Source organism: Pleurodeles waltl, chromosome 4_1 (assembly GCF_031143425.1).
Source record: "Pleurodeles waltl isolate 20211129_DDA chromosome 4_1, aPleWal1.hap1.20221129, whole genome shotgun sequence".
In the NCBI taxonomy this organism is placed as follows: domain Eukaryota; kingdom Metazoa; phylum Chordata; class Amphibia; order Caudata; family Salamandridae; genus Pleurodeles; species Pleurodeles waltl.
This window is the reverse complement of record NC_090442.1, coordinates 764,712,019-764,734,436: the sequence shown is the minus strand read 5'-3', so window position 1 is coordinate 764,734,436 and position 22,418 is coordinate 764,712,019. Positions and strand designations below refer to the sequence as shown.

At 45.1% G+C, this 22,418-nt stretch overlaps 1 protein-coding gene across 3 annotated transcripts in view; it reads right to left on the bottom strand.

Annotated features, from left to right (window-relative positions):
• Positions 1 to 464: 464 nt before the first annotated feature.
• Positions 465 to 22,418, bottom strand: part of TNPO3 (transportin 3) — a 991,461-nt gene continuing 969,507 nt past the window's right edge. For 2 of the 3 annotated variants that reach the window (XM_069229382.1, XM_069229383.1), the window contains exons 22-23: positions 15,518 to 15,608; positions 676 to 807 (exon numbers count right to left, since the gene is read on the bottom strand). In XM_069229382.1, the coding sequence (XP_069085483.1) occupies positions 15,548 to 15,608 (61 nt within the window). In that variant the 3' untranslated portion in view covers positions 676 to 807; positions 15,518 to 15,547. Of the gene's footprint in view, positions 808 to 15,517; positions 15,609 to 22,418 lie in introns of all 3 variants that reach the window. The other variant, XM_069229384.1, reaches the window with a different exon arrangement.

The window sequence follows — 22,418 nt, the reverse complement described above, 5'->3', positions numbered from 1 at the left end:
GGAGAACAATCAGAAACTTTTCTCCATCTGATACTTAAAACAAAAACAAACAAAAAAAACTTTCAAAAGTTGTGCTCCATAGGGCGAAACTTATACTTGCCTTATGAAAACTGTGCAACTACTCAAGTCCATTTTATCAGGAAGAGGTAGGTTTGGACGAGGAAGGTGAGCGACGGAAGGCACAGAGAGGAAAGGAAGGGGCAAGGAGAGAAGGAACACATTTTGCATCTTTACTTCCCCATTTGAATTGAGGTGAATAGGCAACTGAGACACCCTTTTTCCAAACAGGCAAAAATGTAACTTTCCCCTCCCCCTCCACGCAGGCTAATTAGATTTCTTTCCTCCTCCAATTTCCACATTTCCATTAAGTAAATGTATTTTCATTTCACAGAAAGTTAGCTCCATTTTATCTTTTGCTGCCAGGCAAATTCTTCCAACTTTTTAATATATTTTTGTTTCTTCAGTTTTTTCATTTTTTTTTTTTTTTTTTTAATTTTTAAAATTAGTTCTTCAAGGAAACCAGTTTCCTCCCCCTTCACACGATGCCGTACGGCCAGGCTGCAGCCATCTATTATCTCTTGTTTGCATCTTTGTTTTTTTCTTTAGCATTCCTTCTTCACTCACAAGCAGTAACTTCACAGGATCGCCTTCTCGAAGCGAAGCGCTTCTCATTTTTCGATTAGCTCCTTTCCTCTTCGATTTTGGCATTACGCACTAGCGTGAGTGAAAGCCTTCATCCACAATGAAGTTTTCTGATTGTGGGATACTTTTTTGTCATTTTCACCTGTCTTCTGATAATAGACATTCCTAGTCAAGAGGAAAGGGAAAATAGTGTTAAACCTTGACACACTTTAGTACCCTGAACACATTTCTTCATTGTGGCATCAGTGATGGGAAATAGGTACTAGAAGAAGCAGCTCAACATTTAAGCCACCCAATTATTCATAGAAAGATGCATAAATCAAGTAGAGGAAACTTCAACAATGTGCATGCTACAATGCACTTGCTCGGTGCAATATCATCTTCATTACCTCACCTGACATACAAGTATGGTAATATCTTGAGGACAGGCAGGCAAACACACTCTGTGCTCATTAACCCTTTAGTGCTGAAATCCCACATTTTAATTAACATATATTTTTAACTTTTTCCAACATGCATTCAAACCAGCTTTGACACCAAGACAAATATCATAAACATGCTATGACAGACCCATAAGATACATACTAGAATTGTGAAGAAAAAAAAAGAAGACTTTAGTGCTAAACTTGACCTCAAACATACTGCATGTTCTCAACTGCACAGTACCAGAAGAGGTGCACAGCACTTTGAGGGAAAAGAAACCCAGAGTAGTGGGGCCCACTAGATGGTTCTGCCCTCACTATCCCCCATTCATCTCACAATCAGACTATCTCTGCAAAAGGGTGTAGAAAAAGGTAGGAATCGACTTGAGGAAATGAAGGATGGACTGTGTCTGAATGTCCAATGAAACAAGAGCTATTTAACTATCAATGGCATACTCCAATACTTGTATCGTTTACAGACAAACACAATTTGAATATCCCCATCACAGACTGGAACGCCACAGTACAACACAAACAAAAAGAACACGTTACTTACTTTCAGTTAGAATCTTTCAGGTGGATACTCTTATCTAGCCGCTAAGTCCTCATTTTACAATATTTCCCTAGGTGCCAGACTGGATCCAGAAAACTTCCACCAGCAATGCTCTTGTGTACTGCCATTTGGTACAATGTGGCTTGGTGTTGATCCCATTCCACCGTGGCATGACAGAGCGAAACAACATAAAGGTGCTAACTCTGTGTGCAACACCAGTTACTTGCTTTCCTCTTTCCAAGCCTTGGGCAGCAGGGTATAAACCGGTAGTACTGGTATGCAGCTTTACAACTTGGGACCTTTTTAGATGCTAAAAAGAGGCACTCCACAGGACGGGGGAGGGCAGTGAGGAATCGGCAGTTAACAGTATGCATCAAAAAGAGCACTCTCAAAGGTAACTTGTTTTTGTGATGGATACTTATAACTGCAGATTCCTCCTCAACTGACAACAGACACCAAATCAGTACCAAACCTGGTGACAGGTCTAAGGAGTGGACACACCAAAAAGTCTTGCGAAACTGACAGGGCAAAGTGCCCTTCCTGTCTGATCTAGGTGTCAAAGAAATTTCACTTTGTGACTATCTGGACTGATGCTCATGTTGCAACGTGGCAGATTCCCTTAAATGATCAATATAAAACCTTTAAGCCCTTTTGGCGTCCAGTTGAAGAAACCTGAACTCCTATTTATATGAAAATCTGCAGAGTAATGAATTGCCTAAACTGAAAGGGAATTACAACTTTCGGCAAGAATGATGCCAGAGTCCTCAACACCAACTTGTCTGGGAAAAAGGAGGCATAGGACAGGTGCAATGCCAGTGCTTGAAATTTACACATGGAATGAGGTGAAGTAATCAAAACGAGGAAGACTGTCACCTTTAGTGGTGCTCACTGGAAGGCCTTGCTGGACCAAAGACAAAATGAACAAAATAACTTCTGACAGATTTGCCTGTAAAGGGTCAGTTGGGCAGATACCACACTAGGAAACAAATCTGTTGCAGCGCCCACCATGAATGGACCTAGTGTAAGGGTGCTTGGTGGAAAGTATGACTATCATTTCAGGCAGCAGACCAAAAGTAGTCCCCTGCCACCGCTTTGCAGATGAAGGAGTAAGCTTGTGCAGATTTTGCTGAAAGGCCCAGTCCTGTCACTGCAACAGAAGATCCTCTTGAAGTGTTAGCCTGATCGGAGGACAGATGATTATGCCCAGAAGCTTCAAATACCACTCTCCTGGCTCAGTTGGGAATGACCAGGTTTACTTCGGTCCTATTGTTCTGGACCTTTTACATAACTCGGGGGCAGGAGAGGCAGTGGTGGGAAGGCTTATGCCGCATGCTGGTCTTTCGGAACCTACAACCTGCTAAACATTTGATACTGTGTTCTCTAAAGCGGCAATAAGATGCCAGGGTTCTCCCAACTGACAGAAGATGCCCTGCACCATCTTGGGGTGTAGACATCTGACCTGGTCTGCTCTAGCAATCAAGCACCCTGCAAGGTGGTTCATAATCTGGAAAATGCCCAGATGCTTCAACAAACTCCAAGGCTGTAGAGGCTCTTGGCACAGGACTTAAGTCCACCATGCCTGCTGCAGCACTACACAGCAGTGGTTTTGTCTGAGATTGTGCTCCAGCGCCTCCTTGATGGATGGCAGGAAGGCCTTCAGGGACACATGAGCAACCCTCAATTCCAACAGACTCATGGAGCCTGGTTTCTGTCAGAGATCAAAGTCCTCTGATCAGCACCTCTCCCAGATGACCTCTCCATCCTAGCAGGGATGCGACCATCACTAGTGTCAGCTCTGGGTGGGGTAGGGAAAGATGGCTGCCACTGGACCAATTGCACTGAGCAGCTTATGATGACTGTGAGCAGTCCATTCTGAGATCTGGAGGACATCTGTCAGATACCCTTTACGCTAGGCCCACTGGAACTTCAGATTCCTCTACACATCCTGCATGTGTCAGCTGGCATAATCAACTAGGAGGATGCAGGACACTAAGAGGTCAGGAAGCCACAGAAGTGCTCTGTCAGATTCAGGACCGAGGCAGAAACATTGAGATCATAACCCAAATGTTCTGGACTCACTGCGGTGAAGGTAAGGCCTTGAACTGCACACTATCCAGATAGCTCCAACAAATGGGAGTCTCTGCAATGAGTCTCGCCTTCATGGGAGAAAGTGAAGAATTCTGCCCCACTTAGGATGCTGTACAACACCAGGAGAAAACTGAAGATGCCTGTTGGCTGTTGCCGCTGGGAAATAGTACTGGGAGGATTGATGCCCCAACTGACCGGCACTTTCCTGACATCCATGGCCCCACCTTGAAAGGATTGGGTTGACTGCTGTACTGGCTTGGGAGACTGGGTTTGCCTAAATGCCAGCTCTCTAGAGTAACTTGTGAAATTTTTGAACTGATGTGGGAACTGTTTGGGATGTTTCTAGAGACCCACAACACATGCCAGGGATCCAAAGCAGAAATGGCTTTTTTTGTCCTAAAAATGAATGAGCCATGATAGGGCAAACCGAGGAGAGCGACTTATACATCCTCAGAAAGTCCTGTGGAACACATCCACACGTATTGGTGAAGCACAACACTGGTGTCAACTGCCCACTTGAGGCAATCATTAGTATCTGGATGAGTATGAATCACATACTGGTTTGTGTCTTGTTCATCATGCATTCTCAGACCTTAAGAGGTGCCCAAGATTTCCCGGGACCAGCAAGACCTCGCTGGCTATGTCCCAGATGGCATGTGTGTAGCGACCTAATAAATCTACAGCATTTACCAACAGCAATGACAGGCTGACAGATGAGAACATGCATTTGTTAAATGTCTCAATCCTCTTGGACTTCCTATATAGAGGATTTGTGGGGAATGAACTGTGGTTCATCTTAATGGTTAACGCCTGAAGAAAATCTGTGACATCTGGACACGTGTCTATTTACCAGTGGGCAGGAATAACGCTTTGACCATGTGCCCATCAAGGTACGGTGAGAACCTCATTATAGGGAGAAAGGGCTCAGATATGGCTGGCCCATGCTGCAAGATTTCTTTAAATATGTTAGTTTTGGTCTCAATTTAAGCCATCTACAAATCCAGAACCTCAGCTGCCATTAGCCCCACTACTGTAAAGGATGGACTCATCAGCGGATGGCCCAAGTGGCTAGTCAAGCCCTGTCAAGTGAAGTATCAAGGCTAAAGGCTTCTTTTAAATCCATATGTCATTCGTTTAGTGAGTGGGAGACAATCATCCCTTCCCCTATATAATTTCAATCCTGGGTGTACCCTCTTCACATTCAGGACTAGAATGACAATGGTGCCTCTGCAGGCATGTCTACTCTGGAAGAGGCACTGGTTCACACTCAGCCTCTATAATGGCCAGTTGTGCTTTTGTAATCTCAGGCTGCAGTCTGTTCCATGTCAGACATTGGAACCCGCATCAATTGTCTTCTGACATAGGTGGCCTCGATGTTGAAGGGTCCAGCACATGTGTTCGAACCAAAGCAGAAATCTGTACCATGGGGAGTATAGGTCCTGGAGCTGGTCTCAAAGGGTCAGATGACCCTGAGGATGGATCCACTGACAGTAACCAGACGGGAGTCCCTGCTGTACCTTGGGCCCAAAGGCACACCAGAGAGAGACAGAAGTGACACATAATTTGAAGCATGGCCTTTTTGGAGGGCTCAATCTGCTGCAATGTCACGAATGGCCCCAGAAATTTAGGGCACACCAGGCACAGTTGAGGAATCAGCTCTATAACTAGAGGGGGACCGACTCCTATCATAATCCCTTGCACCTTGTATTTGGAAAGAGTGGTGGAAATGGGTCAGGTCTCACTTTGCTTTTGTGAGTTTTGATATGAACTTTGATTTGAACTTATTCAAGGACTCTGATTGCGAAGTTGACATATTCTTGGAAGCAATGTAGAGTCTGCACCTCTCAAATGTAGCAAAGTTGGGACTTACCCAAGGGGTGCAACTACTTCTTAACTTTAATGACATAGAGCTTTGTCTCAGTTTTGCATCACCTTCATTTGCATAAGGATGCATTTCTTGCACAACGTCAAGTCATGTCCCGATCCTAGACTCCAGAGACACACCTATTGCGGACCCATGACTAATATATGCTTTCTACAGCCATGGAATGCTATGAAGTCTGTTTTAAAAAGACCAAACAAACTGGTAGTGGAGCTCCAGATCAAAGTCGTAAGGAAAGGCATAACAAGTTACTTACCTTCAGTATTGATCTTTCCGGTGGATACTGTATATTCCTTACCTTGTGAATATTCCCCAGGCATCAGACATGGACCTGAACTTTTAAAGCAGTACTCCTGCACACCAGTAGGTGTGACTGTGCAGCTACTTGGCGTTATTCTGCTCTGGAAGTGACTAGCAATGCTGCATAAATGTGGCACCCATGTGTGCCGTCTTCTTAGGCTGTCCGTGCCATCAGATGCAGAGCCTATTTTGAGATTGGAATGACAAGCATGCACACAAGATTGGAGCCTTTTTAGACAGAAAAATAACCTAGTTCATAGAACGAGGTGGCAGGAAGATCGTGAGGAATCTGAGGTTAGATAGACTATCCACCAAAAAGAGCTTGACTCAAGGTAAGTAATTTGTTCTTCTGATGGATACTTCTAACCGCAAACTCACCTTGTGAAAAGCTACCAAAGTAGTACCTCTCTAGGTGGTGGCCTGTGGAATGTCTCAGACAAGACCGTCATGCAGGACTGAACACGCAAAATGTCTATGCCAATAGACCAAACTGTCAAGGCAATAGTAGTATGAGACCATGTGCACTGATGCTCATTGTAGGAAGCTGGCTCTGTATATATAATATCAAAATGAGATATAGTGTGCAGAGTCCAGGGGTTCCCCAGAGGCTTGACAGAGGCTGGAATAGATAATACTAATGTTCTATTTGTGGTAGTGTGGTTGAACAGTTAGGCTTATCAGAGGGTAGTGTTAAGCATTTGTTGTACACACACAAGCAATAGAAGAAACACACATTCAATGACTTAACTCCAGACCAATAGGATTTTGTATAGAAAAATGTGTTTTGTTAATTTATTTCTAGAACCACAAGATTCAGTTTACAGGTAAGTACATAAAATAAAAGGTACTTTGCATATATAGGATCAGGACTTTGAATAGAATCGACAATTTATACAGTTTTTCTTAAAATGGCAAAAAGCTATTTTAAAAGTGGACACTGCAATTTTCAACAGTTCCTGGGGGAAGGAAAGATAATACAGTTTTCCAGGTAAGTATAAAACGTAAAGTTCTTATCTCTGGGGTGTAGGTAGTCTGTCGTTGGGGGTTCAAGTTAATCCCAAACAACCACCACCAGCATCACGGGGCCAGTCGGGTGCAGAGGTCAAAGAGAAACCAAATTGACGTGGCTACTATGGAGACAGGGGGCAGTCTAAACTTGGTCTGATGGCAGGTAAGTACCCTCAGTTTTAGAGGGCATACCAGATGGGGGGGGCCTCAAGTAGGAATCAAACACATACCCTCAACTGCACAGGGGAGGCCGGGTGCAGGGTGCAAACAGGGAGCTGGGTTTTCAGTTCAACTTTATGAGGAGCCCCTCCCCCCCCAGGGGTCACTCTGAGGCTGCAGACGAGGTCCAGGGCGGCTTGTCGGGCAAACCACTGGCTGGGCAGGGAGGAGGGCCACCTGCTGGTCGATGCTGCACCAGGGGTCAGTTTCTCAAATGCCTGGGGGCTGTGGGTGCAGTGGTTCTTCAGGTGTTGGTTATCTTTGTCCAGAGCTCGAGGTCAGCGGGGTTCTTGGGATTCCCTCTGCTGCCGTTGTTGTGGAGGTTTGGAGGGGTCAACCCAGGGTGGGCTCTTGCTCACAATCGCTTGGGGACCCTTTCTTGCTAGGTGGACCACCTGGACATGGGCTGTGGGCGTCGGGTGCATAGGGGTCAGGACTCACACATCTGAAGTGAGGTGGGAGTCCTTAGTTGTAGGTTTCTTCAGACAGAGCTGCTGTCCTCAGGAGTTCTTGATCTTTTTGGGTGCAGGGGAGTCCTCTGGAGTTGGCAGAGGTCGCTGGGCCAAATGGACACGTTGCTGGTCTTTTTGCAGGTTCTTTGAAGCAGGAGACATGCAAGTAGGACTGGGGTCAAAGCATTTGTTGCTGGGGGTTTCAGCTAAGCAGTCCTTCTTGTAGGTCACCAGGAATCTGGTGAGCTGGGTTCAGGGAGGCCCTTAAATCCTAGATTTAGGGGTGTGTTAGGGGTCAGAGGGCAGTAGTCAATGGCTACTGTCCCTGAGGATGGCTACACCCTCCTTGTCCCCACCTCCCTTTGGGGAGGGAGGCACATTCCTATCCCTATTGGTCCCTGTCCTGCAAATAAAGATGGAGGATTCTGAAGGGGGGGGGGGGGGTGGTGTCACCTCAGCTCTGGACACCTTAGGGGTGTTCCTGGCTGGGGTGGTCACTTCTTCCTGTTTTCCTCAATTTCCCCACCAGACTTGCCACCAGAAGTGGGGCTTTGACCGAGGGTCAGGCATCTCCACTAGCTGGAGTGCCCTGGGGCTCTTTAACCAGAGGCTTGAGCCTTTGAAGCTCACCACCAGGTGTTACAGTTCCTGCAGGGCGTGTGTGAAGCATCTCCACCCAGGACAGGCTTTGTTTCTGACCACAGAATGCACAAAGGCACTCACCCCCATGTGGTCAGAAACTTGTCTGAAAGTGGCAGGCTGGCATAGACCGGTCAGTCCTACACTAGCAGTTGGGCTAATATACAGGGGGCATCTGTAAGATGCCCTCTGTGTGCATTTTTCATTAAATCCCACACTGGCATCAGGGTAGGTTTATTGTGCTGAGAAGTAGATATCAAACTTCTCAGTATTCAGTGAAGCCATTATGGTGCTGTGCAGTTCGTAATGACAAACTCGCAGACCACATACTCAATATGACTACGCTGCACTTACAATGTCTAAGAATGGACTCATGCAGCTATGCCCTCACCTGTGGTATAATGCACCCTGCCTTAGGGCTGCAAGGCCTGCTAGAGGGGTGACTTACCTGTGCCATGGGTAGTGGTTTGTGGGCATGGCACCCCAAAAGGGGTGCCATGTCGACCTTCCCTTTTTCTCCCCACCAGTATACACAAGCTGCCAGGTAGTGTGCATGTGCTGAGTGAGGGGTTCCCTAGGGTGGCATAATATATGCTGCAGCCCATAGAGACCTTCCCTAGTCACACGTCCCTTGGTACCATGGGTACCTTCACAAGGGACTTAACTGTGTGCCAAGGCTGTGCCAATTTTGGAAGCAAAGGTACAGTTTAGGTAAAGAATACTAGTGCTGGGGCCTGGTTAGCAGGGTCGCAGCACACTTTCAATCAAAGTTGCCATCAACACTAGGCAAAAAGTGTGTATGTGTAAGGCTCTGAGGGTGGGGGTGAAAGGAGTAACCAAGCCAACAGTGGCACTTTCCTACACTCATGTAGCAGGCTAACAGATATCCAGGACAGGCACCCTGTGTGCTCGAGCAGCAGTAGTAACCTTACATCGAGTGGATCTAGCCCGCACGTCTTCAGGAGTCTGTTCCTTAGTTAGAAAATAGAATTGTTTTTTAGGCAGAGGACTATCCACCTAGGGATGATTCTTATCTGCACTCCCCTGCCATTCCTTGCTCTAGAGAAGTCCACGAAGCGTTGATCAGCCACATGTCACTGGTACGATCAATATAGAAACAGATAGCTCTCTTGGGGTCCAAACTATTCAGTCTCTTCTCCTCTTTCGAGAGGTGAGGCAAAGTAAGTTGGAACAGTGATTGACTACTTGGTTAGGTGTTACTCTGAGCACCAGGAATGCAGCTCGAGTACTGAAGACCAGCTGGTCTGGAAAGAATGTTGCATAAGGAGGGTGGACTCATAGTGCCTGCAGCTATACTCAGACAAGGTGATGTGATTGCAACCAACTATAATGCGCTCAGTCAAGAGACGTGGTGGACAGCTGTTTACTGGCTAAAATGGGTACACATTTGTAAAATGAGAAGCAAATTAAAGTCCTAAAGCGGTACTGCAAATGGCTTCAGAGGAATGCGCTGCAAACCTTTACAAAATCTCATCACAACTGAAGTGATCTAAGCAAAAACGACTGATTCAGCACCATCAAAAAAGCTGAAAGTGCTGACAAACACATCCATTTTGTATCTGGACACCTGGCTGCTAGAATCACATCAACTTCTCTCCACCAATGGAGATGCGGAGTGCCGGGTGCAGGGCCCTGCCGGTCGCTGCAATAGTTGATCCTCCCGAAGCGGCAGCCTAATTGGAGGACTGATGCTCATCCCCAGGAATACTGTAAAACAAACTGTCGTAGCTCAAGCCAGAACCACCAGAATGACTTGGGCCAGGTGGGTTTTAATCTTCTTCAGAACTCGAAACAAAATGCAGAAAAGGCAGAAAGGTATAGAGACGTCATAAGATGTACTTCAGGCAGAAAATGTGCCGGAGAGCAAGCTTTGTTTCAATTGCACTGCCATGCTGGCATTGCACGTTCTCTGCAGTGGCAAAAAGACTGAGCTAGGGCTGCACACTGGTAAAGTTATTGAGGGAAATGAATTCTGTTAAGCTGTCAGAATTAGATGGATCCCTGGATTTGTTTCAAAAAGCAGAGAAAGAAAAGAACAGACATCAGCGCCCAAGGGTAGGGCAGATATAGTGGTATCAACGTCACACCCAGGGTGGGATGGATTTGATGCATATTTGTACGACACCACCTACCAGTGCATGAGGGAATTACTACTGAAAATTCTCCAGATCCAGTTTGGCACCTGGGGGTATTTGCAATGTGAGAAATCTGCAATTAGAAGTCGTTATCAGAATCTGTTGTTTTGGGGAGGTGATCTATTTAACTTGCACACTGTTAAAACAAGATTGTTTGGAAAAATAAAATGTTGCCAAGGATGATAGTAGAATTCAAAATCCATGCCTGAAGGCGGGGAAAGAAAAGAACTGTCATTGCATCTGGGTGGCTCTTATATACAGCCCCACTCAGTTCCAGAGCACAAATATGTTGGTGCAGAGAGGCACAATACCACCTACTGGCACGCAGTAGTACTGCTTTTGAGTTTCCGGATCCAGTGTGACACCTGACAGAATAGTCACAAGGTGAGGAAAAATGTTTTACTTACCTGTAAAGCTTGTTCTCCAGGATTGGACTCCTTAATTGATTCACATGCTTGAATCATCGTCGAGTTGGGAATTCCATGTTATATTTCAAAGTGGAAGTAATTAACATAGCTTACAATGGCCAAAGACATTGACTTTAATAGCTTAATCACATAATTTTCAAAGAACCAAACTCTAGCAAATGAAGTCTAGCATAGTCAAAAATGTTTATCAACTTCCTAGAGCTCAGATCGATTTCACTTGCTCTCCAGTTGGTGTAGATAAGAAAGGACGGCACCACCAGCATACATTATCTCAAGAAACAAGTGGGGCCAGATCTCAAGGGCTACAAAAGTACAAAACATAGGGAAATGGGCACTTGCGCATCAAGTCACCGTAAGAGCGAACCATCTTCCAGAGGGCAACAACTGCTTAGCGGACACTTTAAGCAAAGCAACTCAAGAGTTGTCATGAAGGAGAGCTGAATCAATTCATTTAACACCTTATTCCAACGATGATGCAAGCCAAACTGGATCGCTTTGCATCTCAAGAGAACAAGAAATGCCCTTCCCATCCTATTCACAGGGCAGATCTCAAGTTCCTAATATGGAAAGTGGCTTTGCTTCTAGCACTAACTTCCGCTAGAGGAGTGAGTGAGCTCAAAGATTATATGGTAATTCTTTGAACTAATCCCTGGCACATACCTAAAGTGCCAACAGATTTCCATCTCAGGGAACTGGTTGTGCTTAAACTTTCTTCCCAAATCCAGAGACACCTGCTGAATTAACCTTGGTGAAAAAAGGTGTTTGAAATGTTACTTATGATGTGAAAAACATATTTGAACTACAGACCAGATATTTGTGGCATATGGAAACCATAAAAAAGGGGGTCTGGTGACCAAAGACGCCATAGAAAGATGGATCGCAACAGCCATACACTTCTGCCATTCTAAGGCCTGTAGGTCTTTGCAACAAAAGGCTAAAGCACATTCTACAAGAGCAGTTTCTCAACAACAGTTCTGTTTTCTGGGGTATCTATCAAGAGTATTTGCTATCCTGCAACTTGGAAGAACAGGCCTACTTTCACGCAGCTCTACTGTCTGGATGAGTTGCACCGCGCACAGCATGTGTATCTGCAGCTACACATGCCATCAAACACATGTTTATACCTGCTTGCTATTCTGATTCAAGCATGTGAATCTATGAAAGATACTCCCAATAATGGAGAAACAAAATTGTTAATTACCTGTAACTCTCGTTCCCCAGTATTGGAATCTTTCTTAGATTGACATGCAACTCACCTTTATGCCCTTAGAGGCTCTCCTTCTTGGAAATTAGTAACTGTTCTCACTAGTGCTTGAAAATCTGAGGGACGATGACTCCCTTGGGAGTGATCTAGAGGGTGCTGTCGCCTGATTGGCTGGAGTTTGGTTCTTTGTAAATAATGTGGATAAACTATTAAAGCCAATGTCTTTTGCCACTGAAAGCTATGTTAATTACTCAATCAATCAATATATTTGTTGAGCGCGCTACTCACCCCGAAGGGTCTCAAGGCACGGGGGATGGGTGCTACTGCTCAAAGAGCCAGGTCTTGAGGCGCTTCCTGAAGGTCAGGTCTTGGGTCTTACATGGGTTGTCGGGAAGTGAGTTCCAGATTTTGGCTGCGAGGTGAGAGAAGGATCTGCCGCCGGTTGTGGTACAGTGAATGCGAGGGACTGTTGCGAGGGCAAGGTTGGCGGAGTTGGCGTGCCGGGCTGTGGAAGTTGAGTCAATCGTTGAGGTAGGCCGGTCCTGTGTTTTGTAATATACTGTGGGACTCCCACCTCGATGACAGGGATACTTCAAGCATGTGCATCTATGAAAGATACTCCAATACTGGAAAATCGGTGGTTAGAAGTATCCATCAGAAGAACAAGCATTTGCTTTTGGAAACACCCTTTGTGTGTGGTCTATGGCATGGCTTATTTATCATGTAAAAGGTACTGAGCAACTGCCACCAACAACTGATCTACTTCCTGAGTTTGAAACAGGGAAAGACAAGGAACTGACGTTTGTATGGATAGTGCTTACACACAGCTTTGCTCCATCACTTTGAGGCAACACTGAGCCGCACAACCTGCGCACAGAAGCACTGCTGCTGAAATTCTTTAGATCAGGTCTGGCAACTGAGGTTATTTAAAAGGTGAGGAATCGGTGTACTTAAGTATCCATGAGAAGAAGCAATTAAAAAGCATAAGTGCCGGGACACACCCACTGCTGCTATATTTGAGTTTATCTTACATAGTTTTTGCAGGTAGGAGTACACAGTATGTTTTTCTATCAAACTGAGTAAAGTTTTGGGTACACTAACTTCATAAACTCTAGGGCAGATTAATGACCAACTGAAAGCAGACTTAAAATAAACAAATATACAATAATGTGGTGGCTTCCTTTTTCGGGGAGCAAATCCGGTGCAGTGCATTAAAGCAAAACAATTATGTAAAGCTGAATCAATCAATCTAAAGCCAATTGGTTAAATAGGTAAAACTGTCTGTCTCAGCCATTATGGAAGATGCCAATATAGGGCCAAGCCCTTGCTAACATAGTTAAAGCTTACAACAAACTCAAACCACACAAATGAAATGAAAACATGCTGGTTAAATGTAGTGATCATAATCTTGCAATTAATATTTGAAATAAAAAACATTGCATGTATATTTAATAGAAATTTAAAGGTACCCATTGGAAGGAACCCTGTCTTTTATGCACATCACAGACAAAGCAGGTTCTCATTAGTGCAAGAAAAAGGCAATGCTGGTGTTAAATTACTATGTTGAAGTACTGGGTTCTGGCATTTTGACTGATCACAGGTACATATCCAACTAAAACAAATGCATTATGGAAGCAGACTAGTGGGTGAAAGTGTAACTTTGCCAATGATTTATTTACTACTCTGTCACAGTTATTTCTTTAGTCCTTCTTTTATGGTTAGCTATGTGTTCAGGTAACAGTAATTCAAAACCAATGGTACCTATTTCTTAGTGCCAAAACGAATTAGAGTGCCCTGTGATGTGCAATGAAACTAAAGTGGGTTACCGTATCCTTGCGACGTATGCCTACCTGCTAAGGCAGACCTTTATCTTTCTATTAAAATGAGAAGGAATAAAATTGCATTTATATAACACTTTCTACCGCTGAAACAATGAAGCACGTTCATACAGGTAGCATACTATTCACAAACCCAAGGTTATTACTGGTTCTTTGGACTAGACCTGGGCAGGCAAAGAAACCATTTCATAAATAAATTTACTCCAGTGCCTTTGCAGAAGATTAAATTCACAGGAGATACATGTGATTAGAGGGGGCTACTTGCAATGGAGATTAGGCACTGTTAGGCTTAAGGGAAATAGCTTAAAAGAGAGAGGCTGTGATATAGTGGGTGAAAGTGTAACTTTGCCAATGATTTATTTACTACTCTGTCATACTTCTTTTTTTAGTACTTCTTTTATGATTAGCTATGTTTTCAGGTACAGTAATTCAAAACCAATGGTACCTATTTCTTTGTGCCAAAACGAACTAGAGTACCCTGTTATGTGCAATGAAACTAAAGAGGGTTACTGTATCTGTGCAAAGTATGCCTATCTGCTAAGGCGGACCACTATTTTTCTATTAAAATTAGAAGAAATAAAATTGCATTTATATAGCGCATACTAACCCTGAAGCAATGAAGCACGTTCATACAGGTAGCATGCTGTTCAGAAACCCAAGGTTATTACTGGTTGTTTCGACTAGACATGGGCAGTCAAAGAAACAATTTCAGACATTTACTCCAGTGTCTTTGCAGTAGATTAAGTTAACAGGAGATACATGTGCTTAGTGGGGGCTATTTGTAATGGAGATTAGGCACTGTTAGGCTTAAAGGAAATAGCTTCAAAGAGAGAGGCTGTGATATAACAGGTGACGTGTGTGCAAACTACAGAAATACTACTGGGCAAACTGTGCACACACATGCAGCTTTGGGTAGGCTATACAGAGTGTAAAGCATGCGGGGGACGGATGTTAAGGAGAGGGTCATCCAACACGAAGGAAAAACTGTAAATAGCTTTACATCAAGGTCATTTGTTTGGTTTTAAAAAGACAGAGAAGCCTCTTGTTATCGACACCACCTTATTTTCCTCTGAGTGATCCATGTCCCGCTTGGATGGTTCTTGTTTATTATTTTTTTCTCCCAAGGTTTATGTCCCTTTGTTCAATGTGCTAGACTAGTCGGATTTTAAAGTTTGATTTGATTAGCAAACACTTAACTGTCCTCTGACTTATGGTCCTTTCCAAGACACAACATGCACACCGTATGTTCGACATTTAGGGCTGGCACAATGGGCAGAATTTAAATAGAGTATTGAATCATCTTTTCCAACATGACGCCAAATAGACCCAAGGTGAACAAAATCACAAGCACCTGGTCTAAGGTCACCATAAAAAGCCTTTATACTCAACATTATGCTGTGGTTCCCTCTCACAGTTTATTCATTCTTTGACTTCTGTCAAAAAACGTCTACAAGAATTTGGCTGCCATTTTTATGAATAGACATGCTTGCTTTTTGCTGATTTCTTGGCATAAGTGTGCAGTAAAATAAATGTAACCATTGCACTGGTTTGCCGAGGTCAGAACTAGGGCTTTGTCAATGGTTATTTATTTATGGTTTTATTTAATTAAATGGGACTTACGTAGCAGCTAAAACGGTCGCGGAGTGAGACCTAATAAGGAGCCCCACAAGTGCATTCAAAACTCACCTTGGAGACAGGGAAAGTGCTGGAATACAGTTATCGAAACAACCTGGTGAAGTCCCTCAGAGCCCAGCATACCGGTTTACATTCCTCTGCACTGAAAGCCAATAAATAAAACACATGAAACCAAAAAGGTATTTAACTGAAAGAATGAGAATTATAATCAAGTAATAGGGCACAAATGTGCAAAGAACAGAACACAATTTCTCCTAAGCAAATGTGTACTAATAACAGTGAGTGCTAGGGATTTTCAGGCTTTTATAAAAATATATTATTGACTAAAGCAAACACTGACAGGGTAAGTGGTATTGTCAGTTACATAATGAAAACGCTTTCTCAATCTTCACTAAAGCACAACCCACAGTAATAATATAAGGTGGGAACACTGCAAACTTCCCAGACAGTTTACGGTTTCCTCTCACTCTAAAGGCAAATCCTGCTGCGTGATGGTGACAGCGGCTGCGCTAATGGTGCTGGCTGTAGTAGTGTGGTACTACATTTTAAAGATGATAAAAGGTCATAGCATTGACCCTGTATAACCCTTGGACGAACATTACTAATGTGAGTGGCTGCTGAGCTTACTGCACACCAAACGAGTAGTACTGCAAGTGTATCAGCCTGGTGCTCTGCTTAAAAAAAAAAAAAACCAAAGAAAGAAGTTTCCGATTGAGCATGACAAAGGGCGAAGGGTGGGATAGGGGAGAGGTTCGCAGATTGACACCCTGCCGATTTCACATAAAAACATGGATTGGCAAAGCAAATAAGTTTCCTCAACGCAAAATCTATTGGGTTTGTGAATGTTGTTTTACTTTTCAAGGCTAAAAACAAACAGTATAGCACTGTTTGTTGCCTGTTTGCTGCATGTCGATTTGCAGGAGTACACAACTGGAATTTTAAGTCAGCCAACTGATGTTATTCGTGAGGATGAAATCTTTCCAAAAAGCACAGATGGGGAGTGGGTGTGGCGTAACGGCTAGAGTGGCTGACTTTGAAGTTAGGGAACAGGGCTCGAGTCACCCTTTAAGGTTCGACTTCCTGTGATCCTGAGCAAATCAGTTAATCTTTCTGTGCATGAAAATTTATGTGTCTGTCTCTAATGCAACTGGTGCTCATGTAAAGCACTCCAATACCTTCGAGTTGAGTTTGTGCTATCTAAAATTACAGGAACAAATAAAGAACGAACAGCGGGAGAGGGGTGCTAAACACGAGGGAAGTGAGGGAAGCAGTAGAAGGAGTGGGAAGTGATAGGGAGCACAAACAAAACATTGGGCAGTGGGAGTGCAAGTCAAAAAAGACAAACAGCGATTCTGTGCAGGAAGATGACGGAACACATGCACTCGTATGGAGTGTGGGGAAGAAAAAAAAATGTACCTCTGAAGCGCACAGCCAGTGGAAGGATACTGGCTACTAGCCACTGGCCACCAGCTGGAAACTGTACTTGGTCCAGCTCCAGGGAACAGCCAGGAAAGAGAGGAAGTGAAACCCGATGATGTGAGAAGCTCCTGAAAAGTGAGAAGCAAGCACACCGCAAGAGGTGTGCAGGCGAACCCTAAAAACGGATAGTAAGCAGGCAAAATACCATTGCTTACACTGCCCAAACCCAAATGCTGAGAGGCTATCCTACAAAATGTGACTTGTTGCGGACTGAAGCCAATGGTTGACGTGGTTGCCCACACCATGAACACTGTGCTGAAGGCTGAACCAAGGGCCAGATGTAGCTAAGGGTTTTTCCCATTCTGTGTCAATGGGAAAATGTGTTCGTACATATGGCCCCACATGTGTAGGACTCTAGCAAAACAATGGATGGAGAAGGCTCACCCAAAGTCTGTCCTGCAAGAGAAGGCTGTAATACTCAGATTAAAACTAGCTGTCAACGGGACTTTAAAAAAAAGCTTAATTAGAAAGTATCAGCATGTACAGAAAGGAAAAACAACTTACCAGTAATAATAGGCCTTCCACTTCAGTGGCCTCAATTAGCTTGCAGTGATTTATTCTCCCACCCAGTTGTTTGGTATGGGAAATCACCTTGTTATTCGAACACTTTGGACATAGGGGATTTCTTAAGGACGTCGACAAGAAACCTTCAATGCCCCACAAAACTATCTTTAGATTCCATTTTTGTACATGGTCTACTGTGAAAAAATATCAACTGCCATTGATTAAGATGAACAAGTTACTTACCTTCGGTAACGTATTATCTGAGAGAGACTGTCTAGCTGCAGATTTCTTACCTTTGATTTTCCCAGGCATAAGTCTGGATCCAGACACGTTTGCTGAGCAATACCTCTTGCATGCGCCATTGGGTGGCTCCATTCATGTCTGTGTGGCGTTGTTAGGGCTGGAAGTGACATAGCGAGCACCTAAATTGGTGCCACCTAGACACGCGGGCGACAGTTACTTTAATCAAAACTTTCCAAGCCAGAAGTGCAGACCCATGACGAGAATGGAACGAGTGTGAGTCCAAACTAGGGCCCCGAAAAAGGCATCACTCTAACCCTAGTAAACAAGTCTTCACAGCAGGGAGACATGGGTGGGTGTAAGGTATCTGCAGCTACAGTCTCTACCAGATAACGCATAACTGAAGGTAAGGAACATGTTCATCTGACAGAGACTTCTAGCAGCAGATTCCTTACCTCTGATTAGATACCCAAGCCATATCCTTTTATCAGTGGGCTGCGGACAGTGCTTTCAGACTAGAACCAAACTGGCAAAATGCCCTTCCCTGCAGACCTGACTGTCCAGACAGTAGTCTTTGGCAAACGTGTCATTGACGCCCAAGTTGCTGCCTGACAGATGTTCGGGACTGGGACTCCAATTGATAACACTGTGGATGCAGCTTTTACCCTGGCAGAATGGGTCCCCAAGCACTCAGGAGGCTGCTTCTCAGCTAGGGTGTAGATGTCTTAATACAGAGAATGACAGCGCTAAATGGTCTGCTTCTGTAGTGCCTGACCCTTCTGTGCTCCTACATACTGGACAAAAAGTTGGTCATCCACCCAGAACTCTCTTGTGTGGTCAAGGTAGAACAACAATGCCCTTTTTGGGTCCAGACGGTGGAGTCGCTCCTCTTCCTTGGAGGGATATGGAGGATCAAAGAAGGTGGGCAAGGGGACAGTATGACCTAGATGAAATGGGGTCACCACCTTAGGAAGGAAAGAGGCATGGGTATGTAGCGCTTAATTGTCTGGAGATATGGTGGCTTAGATAAGGCCTGAATCTCACTCACTCTCTGTGAAGATGTTAATGCCAATAAGAAGGCTGTCTTGAAGGTAAGCAGCCGGAGGGGACAATTGTGCAGTGGCTTGAAGGGAGCACACATGAGGTGAGTGAGAACTAAGTTGAAATCCCACTGAGCCATGATAAAGTGCATAGGGGGAAACATATACAAGTCCTTTAAGAAATGTTTTTTTACAAAAGGAGACTTGAACAGAGAGGGTTCACCAGGCAGCAGCAGAAGGTGGACAGAGCAGAGAAATAGCCCTTCAGAGTTCCCAGAGTGGAACCCTGTTGGGCAAGAGAAATAATTAAAAAAAGAATATCAGACAGAGAAGCAGAGAGAGAATCTATAGACTTCGACAATAACTTACACATCTTTGCCAAGAGCAGGTGAATACCGTTTTTGTAGAGGAACACCTGACTGCCAAGATGACGTTCTAGACTTCAGGAGGAAGGTCGAAACACGTCAACTGTCACTGCTCAAATTCAACGCATGAAGGAGTAGAGTTGACAGGTCTGGGTGTAGAATCTCTCCCATGCTGCTGTGACAGAAGATCCCCCCGAAGGGGCAGCCTGATCAGAGGATTGATGCTCATTTTCAGGAACCTGGGTATACCTGACTCTCCGAGCCCAGTCTGGAGCCACAAGGATAACTTGGGCCCGGTCGTGCTTGATCTTCTTTAGAACTCTGGGCAGGAGTGGTATGAGAGGAAAGGCATACAGAGGGTTGGAGCGCCATTGACAACAAAAATTGTCACCAAGCGACTGCCACCTTGAAAACTCCTACACGCAAAACTGCTGACATTACACGTTTTCTTCAGAGGCAAACTGATGTAACCAAGACTCTCCTCACTACTGAAAGAGACCTTGCACCACCTCCGAATGCAGATGCCACTTGTGATACGCTAGGCTTCCACGGCAGAGTTTGTCTGCCCTGAAGTTCAGAGACCCTGCCAAGTGTTATGGCCTGCTATTCCAGCCATGTCCAGAGACGCAGGGCATGTTGACAAAGGGTCCACGACCCCACTCAGCCCTGCTTGTAGTAGTACCACATGGTGGTAGTGCTGTTCATGAACATCTGCACTAACTTCCACTTGGCAGGGGGAAGAAATGCCTTCAATGCTAGTCAGACCGCTCTGAGCGCCAACATGTTTATGTGGAGTCTGGGCTCTGTTGGAGACCAGAGTCCTCTGATCTCCACCATTCACAAATGGCTGCCCTGTCCCGGGAGTGATGCTTCTGTCACTACTGTAAAGTCTGGTTGAAAAAGGGAGAGGAGCCTGCCTCTGACCCAATCGCGGTTCCTAATCCACCACTGCAGGTCTCTCGCAGTTCCCTCCAAGATCTGGACCATGGAAAGATTTCCCTGATGCTGCGCCCACGGAAACTTCCGGTCCCACTGCAGAGCCTGAATATGCCATCTGGCATGTTTTATGAACAGGATGCATGAGGCAAAGCAGCCTCTGAGTCAGTCTCACCGAAACCCAGGACACAGGCCAAAACATTGGTATCAGTCTGAATATCCTGGACTCTCTGCTCAGGAGGATAAGCACAAAACTTTACTGTGTCCAAAACAGCTTCTATAAAAGAAAGTGTTTGAGAATGAGTCAGGTGTGACTTCGGCCTATTTATAATGAAACCCCTAGCGAATGCAGGAGGTTTGCCATAGTCTGGAGGTGGGAGATGAAAGACTGGGGCAAGCCAGCCTTAAACTGCCAGTCGCCGAGGTAGGGGGAAGACTGAAACCCCTGACCTGCGCAGATCAGCTGTGACAACCGTCATCACCTTGACAGCACGGTGACCTGACAAGTGTTAAATTGGCCTACCTTGAACCACAGTCAACACCTGTGGGCAGGCAAGATGGGAATATGAAAATACGCATCCTATAGGACCAGTGCTACCAATCAGTCTTCAGGTCTAGGGCAGACAAGACCTGAGCAAATGTGAGCAAATTGAACGCCTTCTAGAGTAAGAGATTTATGGTCCACAGGTCTAGAATAGAGCAAAGACCCTAGTTCTTTTTGGGGTACAGAAAGTAGCAGGAATAACTACACTTTCTATGGCTCTTTTGGCCAAGAAATCCCTACCTTTCTCTCGGAGCAGTGACAAATGACAATCTGCGAGCCGTTCGAACGTTGGTAGGTATGGGGGGAGGAAAGGATTGGAAAGGTAGGGCATAGTCCTTCCTGATGATCTCCAGGACTCATAAAATCGATGGTAGAGACTGCCAGGGGAGGAGATGGTGTATTCTCCCTCCATCTGGGCAAGCATGGTCTTGCAGATCCAAACTAGGACTTTGAGGCTGCAGCTTCTGGGAGCTGGGTGGTGGTCAAATTCTGGTTTGCAGACCCTCTAGGTCTGAAGGAATTTCGCCCACCTCCTCACATAGCCTAGGTAGGTTGTGTGGGACGTAGGTTGTGTGGGACTTTAGCTGGCACAGGGCTGATGTAGTGCTGCGTCCCTTCCTTACCCATGAGAGTGAAATGCAGATGATGGATGAGGAGTCGCTGAGAGTCCCAAGGACTTGGCTGAAGCCCAAGATTCCTTAATGTGCCCCAGCTCTGAGTCTGCCTTCTCGCCAGACAAGTGAATGTCATTGAATGGCATGTCCATCAGGTTTGCTTGGACATCTCATGAAAAACCAGATGCCCTCAGCCAGACTTGGTGCCTTAAGTACACGCAACAGCAAGTCAGTCATATTTAAGTCACATAAATGGTGAAATTAGCTGCATCTCTTCAGTCTTTCACTGCTTGGGAGATTATGGCCCAGGCCTCCTCTGGGACCAGAGGGCAGCACTTGCGCAACCGTATCCCAAATGGTCTGCGAGAAATGGTCCAATAAGCACAAGGTAACTTATTGGGCTGGTAGAAGAAAACATCTTCCTAACATGGTCCAGCCTCTTGGATTCCCTGTCATGGAGAGCAGAAGGGAACACGCCATGAGAAGTGGAGGCTTGGACTACCAAGCTCTCAGGGATGGGGTATTGGCTGAGGAAGCTAGGGTCGCCCAGTGCAGGGTGATGGTGCTGGGCGATCGTCCTATTTACAGGAGCCTCTGGGCTTGGACCAAGTTCCTAGCAGGACTTCTGCTTCACTAAAGGAGAGAAGGGGTTCCGACGTAGAAACCCGAGGCTAAAGCACTTCCGTCAAGATGTATGTCTTGACAGCCAGTGAGAGCAGTTCAGGGTCGCTATCCTACGCACCACCATAGTGTAGGAAACTCCCACCTCCGGAGCCAGAGTATTGGGAGAGAGTAAGCCAGTATCTGAAGAGGTGTCCAGATCACTGTGTAGGAGGCTGGCTCAGTTAATGGTGTACACCTATGGTGTGGCACCCTATACTGAGTCCAGGCAACCCTTACTGAAGGTGGTTAGGTGTCCACATAGAAAAAGTTCTCTAAGGGTGCTGTGTGAGCAGCTAAAACTTATCCAGGAGGAGTGTAAAGCACTTGCAACATCACAATATTAAGTCAGTAACTGTTCACAAGAAAGAACCACACCAGGTGTTGCAAAAATAACATATTCTTTATTACACCAAGGCTATACTAACATTGCTCTACACACAAAATATACACTTTGTAACAAACAGAAACAGCATAACAATACATGGAACCCTATTTGGGGGTGGGGAGCAAACCATATACTAAGAAAGTGGTATAAGAATGGAGATGCCCAACCAAGGTAGGTGTGTT